The sequence below is a fragment of the Pteronotus mesoamericanus genome, unplaced genomic scaffold (genome assembly GCF_021234165.1).
Source record: "Pteronotus mesoamericanus isolate MK-2021 breed Mesoamerican mustached bat unplaced genomic scaffold, CSHL_Meso_final scaffold_54, whole genome shotgun sequence".
Taxonomy (NCBI): Eukaryota; Metazoa; Chordata; class Mammalia; order Chiroptera; family Mormoopidae; genus Pteronotus; species Pteronotus mesoamericanus.
This window is the reverse complement of record NW_026555321.1, coordinates 20,530,601-20,554,566: the sequence shown is the minus strand read 5'-3', so window position 1 is coordinate 20,554,566 and position 23,966 is coordinate 20,530,601. Positions and strand designations below refer to the sequence as shown.

The 23,966-nt window shown below is 39.2% G+C and overlaps 1 protein-coding gene across 2 annotated transcripts in view; it reads right to left on the bottom strand.

Moving 5' to 3' along the window:
- Nucleotides 1-4,775: 4,775 nt before the first annotated feature.
- DNAJC13 (DnaJ heat shock protein family (Hsp40) member C13) overlaps nt 4,776-23,966 on the bottom strand; it is a 109,501-nt gene continuing 90,310 nt past the window's right edge. For both annotated transcript variants that reach the window (XM_054595474.1, XM_054595475.1), the window contains 10 exons: nt 22,760-22,834; nt 22,439-22,551; nt 18,555-18,724; nt 18,351-18,393; nt 17,803-17,976; nt 16,080-16,259; nt 15,635-15,775; nt 13,956-14,099; nt 11,562-11,661; nt 4,776-5,616 (listed from right to left, as the gene is read on the bottom strand). In XM_054595474.1, coding sequence (XP_054451449.1) covers nt 5,510-5,616; nt 11,562-11,661; nt 13,956-14,099; nt 15,635-15,775; nt 16,080-16,259; nt 17,803-17,976; nt 18,351-18,393; nt 18,555-18,724; nt 22,439-22,551; nt 22,760-22,834 — 1,247 coding nt within the window. In that variant the 3' untranslated portion in view covers nt 4,776-5,509. The remainder of the gene's footprint in view (nt 5,617-11,561; nt 11,662-13,955; nt 14,100-15,634; nt 15,776-16,079; nt 16,260-17,802; nt 17,977-18,350; nt 18,394-18,554; nt 18,725-22,438; nt 22,552-22,759; nt 22,835-23,966) is intronic.

The following is a 23,966-nucleotide window of genomic DNA, read 5'->3' as shown; positions in this document are numbered from 1 at the left end:
ATAGGCTAGCCAATCTCAAAGAAATCTAGCGCATGATGCTGTGTATGTGAATACTTAGGCCATGACAACGATGACAAAGTCTCACACTGTTCTTGCGACGCAGTTATTAGATTGTCACATGAAGACACACACACACACCAGTAAGTTTATTAACTGTACAACATGATGATCATTCACTATTCAGCAAGTGGAAGTGGATCATCATAAAGGTTTTCTTCCTCTGCCTTGACTGGTGTGGCTCAGTGGGTTGAACATCGCCCTAAAAACCGAAAGGTCCTGGTCAGGACACATGCCTGAGTTGCGGCCAGGCCCTGGTTGGGGGGAGTACGAGAGGCAACCGATCAATGTTTTTCTCCCTCTCTTTTTCCCCTCCCCCTCTCTCTAAAAGCAAATAAAATCATTTAAAAAATAAAGGTTTTTAAAAAAGAAAAATACGTAAGAGCAAACTAAAATAAGTAAATAAAGGTTTTCCTCCTCGTCTCCATGCTGAGGAGGCTGAGAAGGAGGCAGCGGAGGTAAGGCTTGCTGCCTCAGGGTGGCGAGGCGGAAGAAATGGAGGGGGTACAAAAGGAAGGGGGAGAAGCAGGTTCAGCACAGTGTAAGTTTACAGAAATACATGGTAATTTCTGCCAAACTTTTTTACTTTTTTTCATTTCTCTAAAAATGTTTCTATTAAGGTACTAATCCTTCTTCCACCATTTGCTTTCAAGTGCCCATGTCACAGAAAGGTCCACGTTACAAAAGACAACAAAAGCAGTCTGGAATAATCAGAACTCTTCTGCCTGACTGTCTAATGTCAACTGTTTTCTGACTCTGCTTCTAAGTTTTCCTCCTCATTGTCTGGCGCTGGTTCAGAAGCACTCATCTCCATCAAAGTCGTCTTTTGCTAATTCCTCTGGTATGGTGTCTAGTAGCTCCTGAATTTCTCCAAAATCCGTATTTTGAAACCCTTCATCACCCACCTTTGCCACGTCCACAATTTGTGGATATGGATTCCTGATTGGCTCTGTCGTCAATCATGTGAAGTCATGTACAACATCTGGGCAGTTTCTCCAGCAGAAATTTATAGTTTCGGGCTTGAAGGCTCTCACCAGTTTTTCTGTAAGGATGGCATCTTCAATGGTGTAACCCTACCAGACGTTCATGATGTTCTAATGGGGTTCTGCAGCACTGACAATCCTTTCTATAGAGTACCATGTGGTAATGAGTCCTAAGGGTCCTCGTGACCCCCCTAAATCTAGAGGATGAATCAGAGTTAGCGTTTGGGGGCAAGCAGACAACTTCAATAACTTTGAATTCATGAGGTTCTGGGTAGTCGGGCGATTGCCCAGTATCCAAAGAACTTTAAAAGGCAGGCTCCTAGCAAGGTACTTCCTGACTTCGGGGACAAAGCACAGATGGAACCAATCCAGAAAAGGGTTCTCACTGCCCCGGCCTTCCTGCTGTACAACCAAATGACTGGAAGCTGGTGTTTATCTTTTCCTTCAAGGCTTGGGGAGTTAATCATAAACGCCGCTGCATTTGCACGAAACAGGGTTAGCTTATCCATGCCTGCCTGGACGTTGCTAGAAATGTCCCTCGTGGAATTTCCTCCTCCAGAATAGGGCACTTTTGTCTGTATTAAACCTGTTCAGGCAGGTATCCTTTCTCCTCAATGATTTTCTTAATGGCACCTGGGACCTTGTCTGCTGCCTCTTGGTTGGCAGAAGCTGCTTCTCCTGATATCCTGACATTTCTAAGACAAGCTACTTCCTAAAATTATCAAACTGTCCTTTGCTGGCATTAAATTCTCCAGCTTTAGATCCTTCACCCTCCATTTGCTTATAATGACTTCCATTTTTTTTCTAATCACAATTAGAGTCTCCAGGTATGTTTTTCTTAGAGCAACCCTGCACCCACATTAAAATTGCATTTTCAATAAGATAAAAAGGTGTTTTGCAAAAGTGCAAGATTTCCGTGCCTTCTGGCGTAGCTACAGCAAAAATTTAATGATTTCCTTTTCTTTTTCAACAATGGTCCTTACGCTGGACTCGTTTATCTTGAAATGGCAGGCGACCACAGCTGCAGTCCTCAATCTACGCTACCTATCAAGCAACTCAACTTTTCTTGTAATGTCATGACTTTCCTCTGCTTTTTGGGAGCACTTCCAGCATCACTAGCAGTGCTTCATACAAGTCCCATGGCGTTATTCAAGGTTTAGGGTATTGTACTAAACAAAATACGAGAACTGCAAGAGATTGTTTTTTTTACTGCAATATGTAATTTACTGGAGAGATGAACTCCAAGTGTAGATGATTAACATCAAAGGCATTTTAAGTGGACACTCACAGCATGAATTAACAACAGGTGGCTACAAAGTTATAGTACATGTACTACAGGTAATTTTATGCAGTTCTAATATCACAAATTTATATTTCTCTAGGCTGCGCATAGTGTCACGCACCATCTTTGTGTGTGTACATTTTGATAAATTTTAACTTTTTATGATTGTGGACACTTTATAAATTATAAAACAGACTAGCAGCTACACATATTTTATGCATTTATGACATATCTTTTCTTAATTTTCACTATTTCTATGCTTTGTGGTTTGACTGCAAGTTTTTTGAACTGTCACATCTCCAAAAAAGTTTCCATGTAAGTGGACCCACACAGTTCACACCTGTGCTATTCAAGAATCAACTCTAAGTGTTAACAACTGAAACATCAAATATGTTTAAATCTATGATACTAAAAAAACTACTACAATAATGGTGCTGGTAAAACAATAAAGCAAACTGGTCACCTTCAGAGTATGACAGGGAGCCCATCAATTATCGTGAAGGGGATAAAGGAATGAATTAAGCCTTTACACAGCCTTCCCCACATGAAGTTTCCACTGGGTAACAAACAGCTGCTTAAGGGCAGCCTTTCTTCATAGTATTCCAGGGAGAGCCACGAAGTGCTCCCCCTTCATGAGGAACAGATGTGATGTGCCTTCCAGTGGAAGAGCCCGGCACCCCCACTAGCCTTGCCAAAGGGGCGAAACCTGAGTCTGCCCCAGCCTCTGGACCCAGAGGATGGAGTAACAAGCTCAACTGCACCAGGAGGGTGTGATTGGCAACTTCCAGACTGTGGGAAAATCATCAAATCAAATTGCCTGAGGCCTTCAACAGACACGTTGCCGGGAAAGGAAAAGGATGGATGGAAAGCCAGAAGATTCAGAGAGACTCAAAGCCACGTTAAAAAAAAAAAGCAAAAGGACAAAACCAACGTGTGTTTATGTGATACACTATGGAAGGAAATAGGGAATTATCAGACAAGTGGCCACTTTTGGAGTGAGAGGCTGTGATTTCGACGAGGCTTTGCAAAGTTTATGATCTGGGATATATAGTTTTAAGGGTGGTTTGTTTTGTAAGCACGTGTTAAAGTAATCTGTTTAGTGGGGATTTTCTGTTTTTGCGTTTTAGTTTACAATAAAAAAAAAGTTGGGAACATCTCTAACAGTGTCAATGATAATAATAAAGTTTTAAAAAGGAAAAAATAAAAAATTAAAAAACAAATAAAAGCAAGTAAGGAGAATTCCTCAATCTCTATGTTTTGAAATTAAAAGCAAAAAATGTATATTTAAAATGTGTAAACAGTAACATTTTATTAAATGTAAAGTACAAAAGAAAAACAAATGTTCAAAAACAAACCAGTGACACCCCCTTGAGACTGCGGCTGCCTTAGGGCAGTGGCGCAGACCAAAGACACTGGTGTCGGGCGGGAAGCAGTTTTGGTTCCCTACTGTTACTTACTAGTTGTGTGGCTTTTGGTGAGTTGCTCTGCCTCTCTGAGCCTGGCGTTCTTCACCTGCAAGAGGGAAACTGTATCATTATCAAGCCCATAGGTTTGCTCTGACAATTAAATGAAACTATGCATGTATGACACAAGTTGAATGCGATACAGTAAATGTTCAACAAAGATTAGTTATTGGTATTCAAATATCAACTGGTGATAATAGGCCTTTGAATATGGATATTCATGATATTTATAGTCTCTTAGTATTTTCAGAAAATATATTTCTGTGTTGACTTAAATACTGTCCTAAAACGCCTTCTCCCAAGTTAGCTTTTATAAGCTCTTTTTGGGAACATATTTTTATGACAAAATATTGTCTAGAAACTGAAACCCTACTATTAAAATATTTACATAGCTGTATTACTTCATAATCTTTGAGAGATGATAAATCTGATGGAAAATTCTGAATTAGCAATTTACGACAGGAATGTCTCCAGTCTAGCTCTTCTTACACATCAACTGTGTAATAAACTTGATTCTTGCTTTTAAGGCAACCTGGAAGTTTGGATAGTTCCTCATTCTTTAAGAAGCACTTGCATATATGTTATGTGTCAATATTTTCTTGTAGTTTGTGATAGCACTAGAAGACCTATATGCTGAGATTTGTGTTGTTTGAAATGTCCTCTCTTTAAATTCTTTATCTTTTAAAAACGCTGGACGTCTCTGTCACACACATTAAAGCATTTGTAACAGCCTGACCCATTCCTGAATATTGTATGGAAAATAAATGAGATGCTATGTTTCTGGAAATTTAGATATGGCTAAAATATAATGAAGGGAGTTAGAAATGATGAGCTATGTCAATGTAGCTGTCTGTATGAGGAGCTGTGAATGTGAGGTAAAGTTTGTTTCCTACCACTACTAAATCTTAGAAACAAAGATATATGAGGTAATCAAAGGGAAAAATCAAACTAAAACAAATATATCTCATTAACAAAGCAGTCAATTCCCTTTATTTTTAAAATTTTATATACACATATGAATGATCTGTATAATGTACATTCAATATAGAAAGCTTTATATATGTGATAATGTATAGAACATTTCACAATTACACTAATCTCTTACATAACATCCTGACATCGGTTTTTTTAAATTTTTTTGCACAAGCTCCATTTTCCTTCAATTTGGTAAAGCCAGTCATACATACCGACATGTACTGTGAGCGCTCGGAAGGCTAATGACTGAGGAGGCGGCGCCCGTGAACAGGCACAGGGACCAACCCTGACAGTGTTCCATGTGGGAGGAGGGCGGCCGCGCAGACTCGGTTCAGGAGAGGAAAGACTCTTTTCCAGGGACGAGTGACTTAGCCCAATTTCTGTAGACTGTGGTTCAACCCCCCAGTCATGCTAATTCAAAAAAACATTATAAAAACTAGGAAGAGAGTTTTGTCTTTTTGATTCACAGTCTTGTAAACAGATATAAAGGAACAAAATGTGCTTACATACATCAAGAAAAAAAATTCTTGTGTACCCACTTAAGTTGATCCACAGAGTGCTTTCTTATAATGTGATACAATTAGAATCACTGACTTTTTTCCTAAATAAAAATATATTTATAGAAAAAGGAATAACACTGTCATGAAATCAGGGGAAAGGCAGTAAGAGTTTGCTTCAACGCATCAGCTGGAGGAATGTGGACCGGGCACCGACTGGCCGTGCAGTGTTTACTGTCTCTCATGAGCGTTTCAAGTCTGATAGCCAAGGTCGCCTGTCTCGTGGTCTACAGGAGGCGGCAGATTAGACATGACTGACGAGGATGTCCCTGCGGTAAGGTAGCCAGCGACTCCAGGTCCTGCAAGAGAGAAAGGAAAGCACATACCTTCTAGAGAGCAGGTCACGTGAAAACATGGACCTTTATAAAAATGTCAGAACCCCATCACAGGAAACTGATAATCTTTTGTAATTTTCTAAAAGTACAACTAAACAATAACAAACAGCTACTTAGCACTATTTTCATGGTTTGCCCTAGCTATGTGACAAAGTAAATGACTTCAAAATTTATGCTGGACAGTAACATGCTGTGGAAATATGGAAAAAATTTCCCTTCTTACATCTGAGAAGTCCAATTTTTCAAAAAATCCTGGGCACTGAAGGATAACTATGTCAAAAAAAAAGGGGGGGGGCAACAGAGGAGAGAAACTCTATACTCAGTCAGCCCACCCTAAAGTCATACTTGATGAAAGTCCCAACAAAAACTACCCATCAAGTTAACCTATTTTCACTTGGTGCAAAGAAATGCTTTTATAATGAGTAACACCAAATGAACAAGGTTTGCTACATCAAAGTTTCAGAAAGAAAAGGAAGGCTTGGAACATGTCATAGGTCAAAAGAGTACTACAGGAAAAGGTATCGCTATTTTAATTTTATATTTCTTCCCTGATTCTAACAACTCTCTATTGCATAAAAATTGTATAATGCCAGCATTTATCAAGATGTGTCCTATAAGCATATAATGGCTTTAGATGCTCTAGTTTATCTTAAACATTGCAGACATTTAATTACATCTCAGAATCACTGCACAAACTGCACAGAGAGTACTTGCAAGAGACACTGTAGCACAATACGCATACTAAGCAATACTTTTAGCTGCAACTGTAGGAAACAAGGCAAACAGCTAAGAAATATTGAAGGGTTAGGACTAGAAAGGCAGTGGAAGCAGCATGCATTTAGCAAAATGGTTCTCTACCTGCTTCAGAGAGCTACACAGAAGTTAGCAAGCTGCCTGGCAGAGCGGATCTAAAGCCCGCTCCTCAGGTGAAGGGGGCTGCTGCCAGTTAGAAGGGAAGGAGAGACACCTGAGGGGAAAAAAGAAAGATAAGCAGCAAAGGAAGTTGTGAGGAAGTGCAAACAGCAGCGCAGTTTGATGAGGGCGGAGTCGTAACAGGGACGGATGTAGGACAAAAGGGGCACGGCTCAGATCCTCGTCTTTTCACCTTACAAGCATTTGCATTGAGGGTGTGAGACAGCTGGTCCCGCCAAGAGAACAATGTGCACCCAGAGTGTGGTTACGTGGCCAGAGACAGCTCAGCCTGTGTGAGCTGCAACATGCCACGCAGGCACCTAGGCGCTCGAAGTCTTCAACTCATGAAATTCAGAAAAAGAATTTTCCCTTTTTAAGGCCCCATGAGCCTGCATCTGTCATCCCCTGCCGTCCACCAATCCGGACACCAGGCCTTCCACAGACTGCTCAGGAAAACGACCACTGGGTCAACATACCCGTGGTCAGCACGACAGCACCGCGCTGCTGCGTCTCTACGTCACTTCCCACCAACCTACTGCTTGTGAACCTTAGGCATCAAGATCACTAGGCTAGTAGCAAATAGGTCTCAACAAAGATGGGACCCTTAGGAATAAAACCCGAACTCTCCAGATCAGTACAGTTCCTGAGCACTTCTGATTATGGGCTCGACTTGGTTCACATCAAACAAGTAGATTATGAGACCAAATCATGAATGTTACATATAGAAAATGGATTTAGGCTACGGTTCCCAAACTGTTTGCTGAGGCACCCAAGGCAAACTCATAGGGGCACTGCTGCGTATTTTTAATTTGAGGTACACAGAGATATCTATTGGGCACTATACAAACAACAAATTTCAAGGTAGGTGTTGGACATAACTACTTAAAATTAACTATTAGGTTTCCCTTTTCTCTAGGGACAGATGAAAAAACCACTAAGATATTAAGGGCAATGAAATGAGAAAGTTTGGGAACTTCTGAGCTAAAACCTACATTGCGAAATGATGGGTCGCAAAGGATTATCTGGGATATTCTGGCCCTATCGTTTGCTTCTTTAGGAAAGACAAATCAATTCCTGGACACTTCTGTAAATGGAGTCTGAGATGCCCTCTCCCTGACCCCCCTGGCCTCCCTGAGGACATGTTTGGTTTCTAGGGGCCAGAAGTTACAGTCTGGTCATTAGGATGGGATAGAGCAGTTGCATTCTCCATCCAGAAAAGTAGGAGGAAAGAGTAGGGGTTGCCAGAAATGCAACATGTGTCCAAGGCTGTCAGACGTAAAAGAGAAAAGATAAAAAATTAACAAATTACCACAAAACCGAACCGGCTGCCATGATGGAATCATGGGAGGAACATGAGCTTTGGAGAGAACAAACATGGGATTCTCAGCAGGGAAAAGGAGAAAAAGGAAGCTCTGCCTCAGCAGCCAGTGTTCTACAATAAATTGTCGCTGACCCCAGGGAACCTTTCTTAGCGTGGCTCACATTTCCTGACATCACTAACATCCTGTCTTGGACAGGAGTGAAAAGACAAAAGGTAATAAAACCAACTCTGCAAAGAGCTGAAGGACTGGTTTAAGGAGAGGTCCAAGATTTGTACCCACTCTCCCTTTAATGGCCGGAAGAAGCCAACTTAACTATTCCACATGCCTCCAAATAAGTACGTGTAAGTAAAGTTTTTTCATCTCCAGTTCTAGCTCCTACAAGCATCTTCACTTTGTCCAGCTTCTCTTCCTTTCCCTGTTGTTCCTTCATCTACTGATTTTCTAGATGATGAAATCTGAGAACTGTCACTTGCTACTGAAATTATTTGTCTAGGGCCTTGAACTTGTCAGTACCAAGCTCTTCTGAGACCTAATAAATGGCCAAGTAACCCAGGGCTCTGGATAATGAGCAACCGCAGCTTATTGGCATCATGGGTAGAATGCCACATGGGTACCTGCAGGTGAGCATTGATCATAAAGCAAAACAACACCCCAGGCTAGAAAGCCAGCCTCATCTGAAGCAGTCTCATCTCAATGTAACAACACCGAGGACGCTGCCTAGGGCATTTTTAAATTTTTACTCTAAATCCTGAACATGTGATTAAATGACATTTGCTCAGCAGCCAGGGAGAAGAAAATCATTAAATGTGTTTTTGGTCATTCTCATCGTATTTCAAAAACAGTAATTAACTTTCCTTTATTTTTCCTTATCTCCTATGCAAAATTCACTTTCTTGTCTAATTACCCAAGGGTAACAGAAGGATGGGCTGGTGATGTGTGTTCTCACATCACCTTATTTCATTTGCAAATTGATTAGAGGGGGGCTGGGTACAATCTGAATCTCCTCAAGACTAAAGGAAGGGAGGGGTAAATTTAAAATTCCAATTCAGGATAAACCTTGTATATAATCTATGGGGATCCACAAAACAGGATTTTACCATTATCAGAAGTATCTGCCCCTTTTATCAAACACATGACACACAGTACATCAATGGAAACCCACACACACACATACACACAACATCTGGCAACCCAAGCAGTAAGTGCACATCAGTTCAACTGGTAGTATTTCAGCTCTTCAGAATGAGTCCTTTTAAACAGGACAGATCAGAGTTGACGGGAAATCTCAAACAACTAACATCTCAAGAAAAGAACACCCCAGAATGATGATGTGCAGCTAAGAACTGGACAATATCAGGGCAAACAAGGCTGGAGCTAATCCAGACTGTCCCATGTTGACATGCCCACAGGCTTCAGCAATGGTCTTCAGAATGGTCACAAACATGCCAGCCTGCGTCCAGGGTGAGATTTATACCATCTCCCCCTTGACTGGCTTTCTGTGAAACGTGCTGCGCCTGGTGCCAGCCCAGGACTTGAAGAAATTTGTAAACAGCAGCCTTCCTTTTCCCGTACCCCTCTCTCACCTCCTACAGTTCACCACAGCCGCTGCTCACACCGCACTTGGGAAGCCAGGCCAGGGACCAAGTGAAACGGAAGGCACACAGAGGAATCGGGACTCACTGCTGTCTTTCCCATAGTGACTTATTAGGGAATTTGGACAAGAACGAGGGCTAAAATGATTTTTAAAGGAAGTCTCGGTCTCTGAAGATAAATCCCTGTATCATCTGTATTCTAAACACAGATCTTTTGGCCCATGGCCTGTTAGTAAGTCAAGTTGCAGTCTTTTATTCCATCAAGTCAAGTCAATGAATGGTAACTATAATGGAGAACAAAAAGAATTAGGAGGGGCCTTCCTGTAGAGAAGCTTATAATCTTTATCTTACTGTTTTTAGGGCCAAATTTTTAACAAGTTTAGGCTTAGCTAGAAAAAGGCAGATTTTCCAATCATAACATCTTAATATAAAGTAATGAATGTAATGCCACAAGAATGAGATATTATGTAAATTTTTGGAAAAAGAATCTTAAAGAGATAGTGTTTAGTGTGCCTGTAAGAACATACTCATAATTAGAAGCTACAGCTCTACACCAAATTTGAGAGAAATATGGAATAGACTAAGACCATATTCCAGGTCCTTCTCACCACAGAAATCACAGGACGGGATGGGAAAGTTAGAGGGGAACCCTGCAGCGCTCTGCTCTTGGCGTACACACACAACCAGCAGCCAGAGCACCATGTGTATAAATTTGAGGGCTCTGCTTATAAATTCTGGTGGATTAATATTAAAGTGGTCACAATGGGGGGAAAAAGCTTATCAAAACCTAATATAAAAACCAAGCAAAACTTTCCCCAAAGTCCTTATTTTTGAACATTCAAGATTTAGTCAGGGACTGACTGAGGAGGGGCGGGGGTGGGGCTGGGTGAAGTGGGCAAAGGGAGAAAGAGAGGGGACAACTGTTCAGTCCTCACGATGTATAAACATCTACACTAGCAACCAGGATAATTAAAATAATTACACCGGTGTGAGAAACACTAGGTAATAATTTTTATCTCTTAATTTACCTACACCATCTCTGGTTAGAGGACGATTTCAGGGCTGACATTTTTTTATATAGTGCTGAGCTTTGAGCAACAAGGGGTTAGAAGCACCCACCTCCCACACAGTTGAAAATCCAAATAAAACTACACTTAGTCCTCCTCATACATGGATTCCCAACCTTGAAGTTGACCCTTGAGCAATGTGGGTTTAAACTTCATGGGTTAACTGGAAAAAAAATCCATGTAAAAGTAGACCTGCACAGTTCAAACCCATATTGTTCATGAGTCAACGACTACAATTTCAGGCAGATAGCAAGAACCACCTCCTAGTCTTAAGGTTAATTTCAACTGAAAGCCTTTATACCAGAGACTACATATATTTCATTTATACCAAAGTCTGTATTTCATTTTCAGCATACGGCAACAGAATGCTGGGACTTTTCTTCTTAACCAGAAGCCAATATAAAAACGAGTCTTTTAAAATTATTTTACATTTAGTGTGTCAAACGAACAAATGTCCTGAGCTTCAAACCTGTATTACCTTTTGATCCCTAAGTAGTAAAACATCTTTTCCTTTAAGGTACCCACATATTTCTTCCCATGAGAGGATTATCCAGAAATATGTAGTGAAAGTACAGATTAATCACTGGAAACTTAGAAGAAAAATATTTCACATGTGAGTACACATATTTAGAACCTTGATTTGTTATTTTGACACAAATGGAATGATGCTACAAGTTTCTGAAACTGTTATTTCTGATTAGGTATTTCCCCACAATTTTTACATGTTCAAGATAAACATCTTAGTACAGCCATGCTCCAAATATAACCTATGACACCACTAATTAATGTTAATCAAGCTGAGCAGAGTTCATGTTTCAGCACACAGTCAACACAACAGCAGTTCACGTGCTGCCCAGGACTAAAACCAGAGGTCTGCCGCATGCCCACAGTGCCTCCAGGACAGGGTGGAGCTTAGGAAAACCCGCTAACTGCAATTTTTGGTCTGGTCAGGGCAAAAGGAAGGTCCAAGTAGCTTCTGCCATGTGTCTTAGGGTAACCAGTCAGGTGTGTCTTACCTGTGAGGTATCCTGCTGATTGTGAGTCAGAAATAAACAAATCATGTTTCTGATCTTTGAAGGCACTCCAGACTGAAGAACGAGACAGGATTTCATTTACCTAGAGGAGTAAAGCAAACTCTTGAAACATAAATAACTGGATATTGAAAGATGGAACTAAAGAGAAAAAGTAAACTTCCAAGACAAAAGGAAGAAGGCCAGCTGAAGAAAGATCCAAAGGTGGACTAAAAACTCGCATTCATCAAACCCTCTATACCAGGTACACCTCATTAAACGAAACCCAAAGAAGCCCCTAAGTCAGTCCTCCCTCTAAACCTGGACTCTATTATTTGAACCTACTACTTACTGACTTGCATGTAATTTGGGCAGGAAGTTTTCTTGTTGTAGCCACAACTGGCTGACTGTGTGGTAGGGGCTCATGAAAGATTTCTGAGGAATGGGTATGGGGAGAAGACACTGCAAATTCAAGTTAAAACTTTGATATTGCAGGCTGTGACTGTTAGAAGGTTATGAAATCAATTAAGAGGATTGTGATCACCATCCTTCATAAAATAAAACAGGTTAATATAGAAAGCATGAGAGTATCATATATAAAATGGATAAAGTGTTCTGTGATTAAATACACACATATACACGATTATAAATAACATGTGTGTAAGTGTCTCCTGAACTAGGATGAAAGACCTATTTTTCTTTCTGTGTGACAGATTTTTAAAAGTTTAGGCAATTCTAACTCAAAAGATTATCCTTTGCATTTCAACGTTCGAATCAAATCGGTATTGTGCACGTCGCATGTACCACACACACTGGACACATGATGAGAAAGACAGTCTGTCTCTGTAGCGCTTACAGTCTAGTAGGAGTGGCGAGCATTAAAGTACAGATAGACACGGGGACCATGTGGGTCCAAGAGATTCCTCGTCCCAACCTTGGAAAGAAGCAGCGGTGCAAGTGACTGGCTGTGAAGGTAGTGGAGGAATTCCTATTTTGGAAATTATCCTATTTCTTTTCTCCCTTTGGGAGTGGAGGGTGGGTATCAGGGTTACTGGGCTAATTCCATCAACAGCAGTCCTGGGGCGGGTCAAGGGGAAGACAACCGCCTACACGTGGTACACCGGGGTGGCTTTGCTTGGCATTCAGAACACCCAAAGGCAAAACCCCCGAAACGCTTTACGTAAACCTATACTTAACGACTGCAGCAATACACGTTGTCTCTCTTCTTTAATGGCACTTTAAACTGTTTAAATGATGATACTGACATAATGGACAATGGCACAGAAATGTTTATTGAGTTGGAACGCACAAATGCAGTGAGTGGATTCACTAAAGGAAAGCTTTAAGTCGATTTAAACCGACAAAAGAACATTGGTAGGAGAAATAACCCAAATGTCCATCAACAGATGACTGGAGAAACAAATTGTGGCACACACACAGCGGGCTGTTCCTCAGCCCACTGATGCACACCACAGCGTGGACGGGCCTCGAGGACATACTAAGTGACAGGAGCCAGGCACAAAAGGTCCCACAAATTCCACTGACATGAACTATCTGGAATGGAATTCATAGAAAGCAGAGTGGTGGCTTCCAGAGGCCACAGGGAGGGAGGAATGGGGAGTCACCGCTTAATGGGCAGAGTCTCCTTTTGAGAACTAGATAAGGTGGCAGCTACACAACACTGTTAATGTACTACACAACAATTAACTGTTCACTTTAAAATGATTATTTGTATGTTACCTAAATTTCACCTCAATTAAAGAGAGAGAGATAATTAGTAGATAGGACTATACAGTAACACCAAATGAGAAATTCCTCAGAAGCAACATAACGAATAAAATAAAAAAGGAAAATTAAATAAACTGGCTTGAAATCAGCATATGCCTGCAGCTGACACACATTAATATATATCTTTGTGACAAAAAAGAAGAAAACTGACACTTTCTAAGTGCTAGTAAAGAAAGGAAATGAAACTAAAATGTTCTGTATCTATTATACGGCATTATGGGATGTTTCATGACTATGGTTATCACCACTATTCAACAATAACTCCCAGAATTGAAAGTTAAACTTAATCAGCATTAAATACTCAATATTCTTCAATGCCGAAGAATTTCAGCATTTTCCTTCCTGAAATGTGTAACAAGCCATCAATACACAGAAAGAGAATCTTTCAAGGTGATTACTTAAGTATATGGTTTGTGTTTTTTCACTCGTTGTGAATGAGGCAGCTATGCTAGTCCATCCTGGGTCCTCTGATCAGCTCCAGTCACAGCCAACAGAACCCCACCCGGAAGTGGAACCTGAGAAAGGGGCATGTATCACCCTTGGCTGAGACCCTTGGCCTTGAGAACGCCTTGCTATAATCGGAAGATTGAAGTTAGCTCTGTGCAGACTCACCTGTTCTCCATGCTGCAGGCTTCGGGTCATCGCCTTGAGAGCTTTAACAATCTGAGCCTTAGTGGCTGCTGGACTGTCCAGATTTTCGAGGCCAATACCTTCAAGCAATTTTAAGAGGTATGGGACCAAATCTGCTTTCAGGGCCTAAAAGACAGTATTACATACACATATATGCTGAAAAAAAGATGTGCAAACCATCAACTGAGGAAATAATTTCACTCCCAGGAACATACCTGGAAGAGGAAAACCTGCTTTACTTTAATGTCAGATGAAGATTTTTTAGTATCTAATGATAACAGCATTCGTATTTAGTAAGGTTTTAATCCATGCCATCAACTGTTCTAAATGCTACACAGCGATCATCTTCTGTAACCCTCCCAACACCTAATGACACAGGCACCGTTACTGTCAGTGATGGGAAAATCACTGCGTGAGGGTGAAACACACTGGCAGTCCCAGGGCCGGGCGGTGAGCAGGTATGGATCTACAAGGGGCAGAACCTGAGCTTTTAACCGCTGCACTGGGCTGCCTGCTCTCCTGGTACTACATTAATGAACACCCATATCTGAAGTATCTCATCTTTTTCACATTTTCTTAAAACATCAACTTTTGCATTTACCATACATTTCCTATCAGCCTAATAAAAGCTAAAGAATACTCAAGTTTCACACAATTTTCAATGCTCACTCTGAAACTCAAAGGGAAGAGGTGGAAGTAACACTTAGTGAGTGTATCTTCTTACCAATATTATTCTCCTAACAACACTATGAAGTAGTCCTAACTTTATTTTACAGATGAGGAATACAAGCATTGTAAGGTTAAGTATAACGCCTGAGGTCACAGAGCCATCAAGTGGTAGAACTAGATCATGTTCTTCCCAGTAAAACCCCCCGAGCCAATCATAACTTTTGAGCTTCAGAACAACCAGTTAACTCCTTGAGACGCAAGCAGTATTTCTAACCAGCCTAAACAAGGGATGGGGTTGGAGGGACAGGGGATATGAGAGGAAAAGGAGCTGGGAAAAGAGGAAGGACAGATCAAAAAGACACAAGGCCTTATATTCGGGCTAAGGGTATCAGATGTCACTTGGTCATCTGGCAGGTAATGAGAAACCTTTAAGGGGGTTTTAAGATAAACAGTGACCCAGTTATAGTTAAGAATTATATTTTAGAAAGATCAGCCATAATGATTTTAATTTATTGTATTTTTTTGTTCCTTCATTGTCTGTATACTATACATTGGCACCAACCAAGTCTTACTTTCATTAGGTGGGTAGTCTCTTTGAAAAGGACAAACAAAATCTTGGCATGTTTCTTAAATATGACTTAAGAAACAAAGAAATGAATAAAGAGAATGAATCTTTCCCAAGAGGGTGCAGCAAATTTTACAAAACAAGCTAAGGGTAAATGCTTAGACGACAACCAAAATTTTAAATTTAAACACTGGTAAGATGTCTGGCAGATGGGCCCCCTTTCTGTGTGTCCATGTACACTTGTGCCTCCGTGTGAGTGTGTGTGCGCATGTATGTGTAAGAAATCCACAATCACGCATGCATGGCTCCCAAGCTACCTCTCTGCTACACCTCAGTGAGGGAAACCAAGCAGTGCAAAGTCAGTAAAAACCCATTTTTCTGGTATGTTTACTTTCCTAAAATAGTACTGAATCTGGAAGTCACTTACTTGTGCTACTAATTCACCCTGCTCCTTCTGAAACATTCGATTGATTGCTTCACAGGCTAGACCAACAACATCTGGCCGCTTTTTCATTCCATTCATCAGTGGGCCAATCGTCTCCAAAGATGCCATGGCTCGAACACAGAGCTTTCGACCCAAAAAGAGAAGGTTACTTGCAGACTGACAGTATTTTATATGCATAGTAAATATCATAATAATAAAATATATGGAAATCCTATATTCAGTTTAGGTTTAATAATCAACTGAATCAAATTGAGTCCTCTATAAATTGTATCATTAAACTGGTTTAAGAACTGCTATAGTACTGTGTACTTCACATGCATAAAGGCACACAGTAGGAAAGGGATTCACACTACAATGTACATTAGTCAGGAAGAGGAAGTATAGATAAATTCTAGAACCATAATCTACTGAATGGAGTCATTGATACCTCATTTTCAGACAGGGCATGGATAACCCGAATGGCGCTCTTGGGAACGGCATTGTCCCTGTGATTCATCGCTTGGATAACTTTGGGAAGATGGCCCAATGGTGGAACTTGATCAGCCAGCTGAGGCTGAGCATTGAAGAGACATACTGTAGCCATCGTCAGAGTTTCCAGAGTTTCTCCCTGAAGGGTATAAAACAAACAAACAAACAATAAAATACTGATACAGTCCTAAACATCCTTGGCAATTAGTTGATGTTCAAAATCGGGGATACACAAATTCATGTATTGGTGCTTGAAAACTGATTTGCAAATTCTATAAGAACAAACTTCCCCATCTTGATACAAGACATAAGTTTAAAGGAATTTAAGATCTTAATCTTAGCCTCCTTGCACTGGGCAAGGTCACAGCTCATTTCTTTTGCAGGTTTAAGAAACTATCTCCCACAAGATAGCACTAGAAATTTTTAGATAATTTTATAGAAATGTCAGTGTCAGAGAACATCAATAATTCACAAGAATGCAGAAGTATTGAAGTGTTTTCTCCAGCTCTATTAAAAATCTTAGAGTTAACATGTCTGGTTGCCAAAATGCACTTTCTATTGTACACGATGAATAACAAAGACCTATAACATACCACTATATGCAGACGTATTTATTCATAACAAAATGCACTGCACATGAACATGGAAATTGGGATGTGCCCAAAAAGAAAAATACTGTGTTTTTCCCTTTCCAGAGTTCTACTTTTAAAGTTTCATTATTTAAACAAGCTATATCTAGTAAAATCCCAAGTAAAGAGAAAATCTGACTATGGATTTCTATCCTAATATATTTTTAAAGTTTTGCTAAAGTAATAACAGCAGCTAATAATTTCTAAATACTCGACCTGTGCCAGACATTACGCAAAGTACTCCACATATATCAAAACCCATTACAACCTCAGCCGAGGGGAAGGTGCTGTGATCGCTCAAAAAAGAGGCAAATTACCCAAAACCACAGAGCTCCTTCAGTGACAGAGCTCGCACGGCGGTTCAGGACCACCTAACAAGACAGTTCTGGCTCTTAAGATCTCTCTACAGCCAGCTTGTTTAGTTCAACAACAATCATATATGTACTCAATTATTTTCAACCTAAAGATTTAAATAACAGAACCTTATATACTATCAGGGTTTCTCACTCACCAAACCAAGACCAAGGCTACTCTCTCACTCACTCCAGCTTTCCAAGTAGCTCTGGCTTTGAGCATGGGCACAGAGTTCACCCATGCAGCTCCTACTTGCCCGTCAATTTCTATAACTAGGCTCATCCCTGACGTACATGAAAGGCTGAGGAAAGAACATGGCCTAACAGAACTTCCATTTAGGTTTCTACACTGAATATTTAGTTTTCTCCTTCCATTTAGGTTTCTACACTGAATATTTAGTTTCCCTTAAAATTATACAATCATTGAAAATGGAGTGGCAGAAACCTTCTTTCTGAGCTTCTATAATGGTCAGAAACATCTTCTTAGTATGGATACCTACAACTGTGGTTCAAAAATAACCATTTTACTAAGGAGTTTCACTTTTGAACATTCCAAAAAAAAAGATGGGCATATCTGAGTCTAAATGTGGCTGTCATATTGAAAGAGGCAGCCAATTCTGAATGCACAGTCAATGAGGACAGTATTGTAACAGAAACCCTATTAGTGTATTTAGCAAACTATTTGATGGCTGAAGCTTACATGAGGATTGTTCTTCTCGAGGAGCTCAGTTAATTTTTCTAGTAGTGCAATAAGAAATTCTCTAGGTTTTCTTAGAACCCAGGCTGGTTGTGCAATAAAGATTCTCAAGAAAACTCCTCCAACAGCAAGTTCACCCTCTGCTTCTCCAAATACCACAGTAAAATCTTCAGGTAGCTTTAAATAGAGAAAGAACCAAGTTAAGTCACTTAGTTAGCATTACTTGTACATTAAACAATAAATGCAAACTCAATTAAAGATATGATTATGAAATTAAGTAGTCCTTAGTCATTAATATGATTGAATCATAATTACTCTAAGTTTTATTGTCTCTTAACAAAATTTAGAAAAGTTGTTTTAATTAGTTACTTAATTTAAAAGTGAGTATTCCTGGTTTTATATTTAAAAATCTTATTTTACACAGGAAGATCTTAATGTCTTAATGACAAAGTGTCTAAGAGTAAGAGGTTGGCATTAAACTGACTCAACAGGAATTTTTTAAAAATATAGTAAAATGAAAAATTCCTTTCTCTGAATAAAAGTATATTTACCTTCCAGTTTACATCAGGGTTGTCTTGCTGATTTTTAAAGTGCCTTGGGGGAAAGAAGGAGGAATATCAAACTTTGGTCATAAGATGCACTTTCATTAGCCTTTAGAGTAAGTTTTAGAGAGCTGATAGACAAAGTGGAAAACATTTGCCCTTCCCAGCAATTCTACCTGAAGTCCCTAAGTTACTACATGTGTCTTTACTTACTCTAGCATCATTTCTCTAACTGTTGTGGACACTTTATCTCTGGAACTATCATTCCAAATTAACTCAGGATTTTCATGAGTTCCTTCGAATATATGAACAGCAGCTTCGGGGTTGTCTCTCATGGCATCCATGAAAACACTTGGTAGAAATTTCATTAATGTAAGTCGAACCTATTTAAAGAGGTTTGAGAAAAAAAAAAAACTATTGGAAACATCTCAGTATTTGGTTTGCTTTACATTTCTTTAAGATAGAATATTGCTGCAGTTTTGTGTTATGGCTGTTATCAGCCATAACTATTATACAATAGTCCTGGAGCTGGATAAGAGATAAACTTTGGTTTATGCAAAGGTAACTTGAACAAGTCTCATTATGATCTGCTCCTACTTACCTATCTAGTTTCATTTCCATTCTCTTCCACAAATTTAAGAAACTTTCAGAAATTCACTATAACTGGTGTGTCAAGTTTCTAGACCACACTCTTCCCGATCATGCCTTATACCTGCTGCTCCCTCTTCCCAGAACATGCTTAGCTGGACTGTCCTTCCCAACTCTACCCAATGCCCTCCACCCTCAGAAACAAATTTTTCTCATGCTTTGCATCCTACAAGTATTTTTAGTGCATTTATTTTGCTGTACCATGTTTTATATTATACTGTTAACTTTTTTCAAAAAGGATTTAAAACAGTTTTTTAAAAAACACACCCAACACACACATACACATTAAATGGAAATTATCATGAAGCCTAAGTACACAGGTAAAAGGAAAGATGGGAAGGTAAGTTTTTTTCTCTCAGGTCCTCTTATGGTTCTCCTTTGTGTCTTTTAAGTCTGCTCAAATCTCATCTTATGGAAAATTTCCCAAGCCCAGGTGTCTCGCCTACTGCCTGTATCCAGCAGCCGCTGGCACACAGCAAATACTCAAAAACTTACTTGAATGAATGCGACTAATATGAAATCAGTACACAAAGGAAACATTAAAAGTGTTATAAAATTGCTAGTGATAGACTACAAATTTAGCTCTGCACTTCTTAGCAGCCAATGAACTAAAGGAAACAATGTCAGTTACATGACAAAGAAAATCCATAAAATAGGTAGTATATCATTTTTCTTGGTCATGACAAAATTCAAACAGGAAGCGTTCACTCAATGGTTTGTATATTGTTAGTCATTTAAGTAAAAAAAAAGAAAAAAAATTACCATAAGGCGAATCCTTAGATCACAAGCTTTCAGAGTTATGGACAGGTTACGCAGCTATTCTAGAACAGGCGTTGGCAGACCAGGGCCAAATGGGGCCTGTCACCTGATTTTGTTTATAAAGTTTTATTAGAGCCCTGGCTGGTGTGGCTCAGTTGGTTGGAGCATCGTCCCGTAACCAAAAGCTTATGGGCTTGATCACTGGTCTAGGCTTGTATGGGAGGCAACCAATCGATGCTTCTTTCTCGCATCAATGTTTCTCTCTCTCCCTTCCTCTCTCTTTAAAAAAAAAAAGCAGAGAAAAAAAATGTCCTCGGGTGAGGATAAAGAATAAGATAAAAAGCAAAGCACGTGTTTAAAAATAAGTTTTATTAGAACGCAACCACATCCATTTGTACAGTTACTGTCTATGGCTGCTTTCCTGTTACAATGGCAGAACTGAGTATTTGCAAAGATCATATGACCGACCCACAAAGGACAAAATTTTTCCTATATGACTTACTATGTGTCCCTTCACAGAAAAAGTTTACCTGCCCCACCCCTACCTCACATCATGTGTAAGAATTCACTCAAATGGATCTAAGACATAAATGTAAGAGCCATGTAAACTCTGAAGAGAAAACACAGGCGTGGATTTTTATAACTGTGGATTAGGAAATGATTTCTTAGATATGACATCAAAAGCACAAGTTACAAGAATAACAAAAAAGACAGTGTGGACTTCAAAAGACATCATCAATAAAATGGAAAGATATCCATGGAATGCGAGAGAAGTATTTGCAAATCACATGCCTGGTAAAGGACTGGTATCTGGACTATATAAAAAAACAATTACAACTCAATAGCAAGAAGACAAAAAGCCCAATTGAAAAATGTGCAAAAAAATGTAAATAGATATTTGTCTAAAAAGATGTACTTGTGGACAATAGGCAGAGAAAAAGATAACATCACTGGCCACCAGGGAAATGTAAATCAAAACCAAGAGATACCACTTCACACCCACTAGAATGACTATAATGAAAAATTTTCATTATTCCCTTTTTTCCCCCCTTTTACCTATCCCCTCAGATACATAAAAAGTGTCAAGAGAAGATGTGGAGAAATTAGAACTCTCACATCGCTAGTGGGAATGTAAAACAGTACAGCCACTTTGAAAAATAGTCTGACAATTCCTTAAAAGGTTAAACTAGTATTACCATATGATTCAGAAATTCCACTATGAGAAAAAATATACATCCACACAAAAACTTGTCAACACATGTTCACAGAAGCATTATGTAGAGTAGTTAAAAAGTAGAAACAATCCACATGCCCAACAACTATAAATGGAAAAACAAAATGTGGTGTATTTAATATAATGGAATATTATTTGGCAATAAAAAGGAATGAAGTACAGATACTTGCTACAACATGGATAAACCCTGAAAACATGCTATGTGACATAAACCAATTACAAAAGACAACATATTGTATGACTCCATTTGCTTGAAATGCTTAGAACAGGCAAATCTATGGAGACAGAAAGTAGGTTAGTGGTTACCAAGTTCTGGAAAGAGGGGGAAAGAGGGGTGACTGCTAAAGGGAATTTTTCCCCCTCTGGGTTGATGAAAATGGTCTAAAATTGATTGTGGCTGCCTAATCTATAAATATAATACAATAATTGAATTATACATATCATATGTGAGAATTGTATGGTATATCAATTATATCTTAATAAAGCTGTTACTAAGAATGGGAAAAAAAGTTTACCAACCCCAGTTCTATAATCTCTTAATGCAAATAAATTTTTCTACTAAGGAGCTGACACTTGTATTTTTCCCATACAGAAAATTTAAGTATAAACATATTCATTTTGAAAAAGTTTGTTCCTCATGTATTTCTATAGTCAAAAAACTACTGAAGAGCTCAAAGTCAATAGTGGTATATATTTAAGTACCTAAAACATTATTTAAAATGTGTGGCAAATATAATTATGTGCTACCCAGCTCTAGCTTTAAGACAACTCAGTATTAAATATTAATACTCATTTTTATGGACCTTTTGTACAGGCACCCAAATGTGATCCCCCTCATCTCACCAACCCTGCTGACGGCAGACTCTTAACTGTATTCACAAAGTACAACCGTTTCAGGTCTTGTGACAGGTTCTCAATACCTACATTGTGAGGTCAGGCAAGAAAAAAAGAAAATAACTGAATGCAGCTTGTTTTACTGATATAAAAGCAGACTCTGGAAGGGGGCGCTCAGCAGCTTAACCTCATGGGGCTCCCTCCCTCGTCTCTGCCACTCAGTGGGCTGACACCGACATGCTGCATAAGCACTATTTCTTGTGTTACTGAGTTAATTACAGAACAAGGGGACTTTGACTATCGCTATGTCTGGGTGGAATTCTATTTAGAAGTATCCTCTGTCATGACCTAAGTACACTCTTGTTCTTTCTTCAAGGGAGATAAGCAATTTATCACCACAATCCAAACATCCTCTTAAAACTTCTCAATGCCAGTGCAGGCTGCCCCGACTATAATTTTTCTGGAACTAGTAATATACAGGAATGATCAGGCATGTCGATCTTCTACCTTGCCCATCATCATTTCCTTAACCTCACCTTCTTGAACTTTGATAAACTTCATGAAATCAAAGTAATAGGTCTTTAATAATTAACTTATTTCTCAGAACCTATTTTGTGCTCACCTTTGGGCCTATTAGTTTATCTGCTGTCATTTTAGCAAAAAGCTCCGCTGTTTGGGCTCGAACCTGTGGATGTGTTGAATTGCAGAACATATCTAGTAAATAAATCAGAGCCCCTGTGAAGCAAAAAGAGAATTGGTATTTATATTATACATAAAAAATGTAACTTTTTTAATCAGTAGAATTTTCAACATTATTTAACTCAATGCAACTGATTTTTTTTAAACTGTAAGCCTCCCAAAGCATTCTTCTAACTTACATACTATACGAAGCAGCCTCATCACTAATGAGCATGAGTGGGTGAGGAGGCACTCTGTACTTTACCTTTTGCCATTGCTTCTTTGATTATTTTTGTACTTGATGTCAAAGCATAAAGAGTTTCCAGAACAAGCTGACGACCTGCAGAGGAAAAGACATTTTGAGAAATGCATCAACAGTAAGCTTACATTTACCAGGTATCATTTTTTTGTGCCAGGCACTGAACTAGGTACTCGAAACAGAGTATCATACTTAGATCTTCACCATAACCCGCGAGACAGACATTATCATGGCCCTGCTATGAATTAGGAGGCTGAGGCCCAGTTTAACCAGTCCAACGTTTGGCATCCAGTGAGCGGTATACCTCGGCTTTGTATAGAGGTCTGACTCCAAAGTCCACATCCATAACAAATATGCTATATGGTCTTCCTACCTCATTGTTCACAGCATAAACAATATCTTCTCACATCCTGAAACTTGAGGACACTCTAATCAGGCAACTAACATTTTTATCTGGTGCTATTATCTTCCAGAAAGGAGCAGGAAGTAAGGGCTGCAATACACTATTCCAATCTTAAGACTTAACACTATCCTTCTGGACACTGTTTGTGCACCTCCCATTCCTTGTCATCGAAGTATACTGGGCTATTGGACTTGACTCTTCTAGAGCCAAATGGCAATGACAGACAGTTGACCAAAGAAATAAAGAGTTGGCAGAGGGTGGAGGCTGTCAAGTATTAGGCTGAGATTAAAACAATGAAGGCTGATTATCTGGACTGGGCTAAAGTTACCATGCAGGAGAACAATACTAATTAGTACATGTTGTACTAAAACAAATGCGGTTGACATATTTTTAAAAAATTGATCTAATTTTGGTGGCAATAGTCTCTATCAGCATTAAAACAGTGAAGAACAAATAATACAGAATTCAGCTCTAGGTTGAACATGGTAATTTTTATCTGAAGCATTTTTTTCTATCATTCAAGACCAATTATGCCGTTTAATAAACCATGGAATATTAGTCAATCCTCAATTACTCATGTTTAGTTTATACTCAATGAGCCAAAAATCCTCAGTTATTTTACTTTGCTTTCGGATTTCACCTCTAACTTCCAAATTTTGATATGAGAAATGCAAAATAATTATATTACTTTAATAATACAACATAATTGGGAAGACAAATCTAATATTAAGACTACTACTTAAAATATTACAAAACTAAACATAAATAACATTATGTCGGAGGCTTTGTATCATGTATGTAACTGCTCCC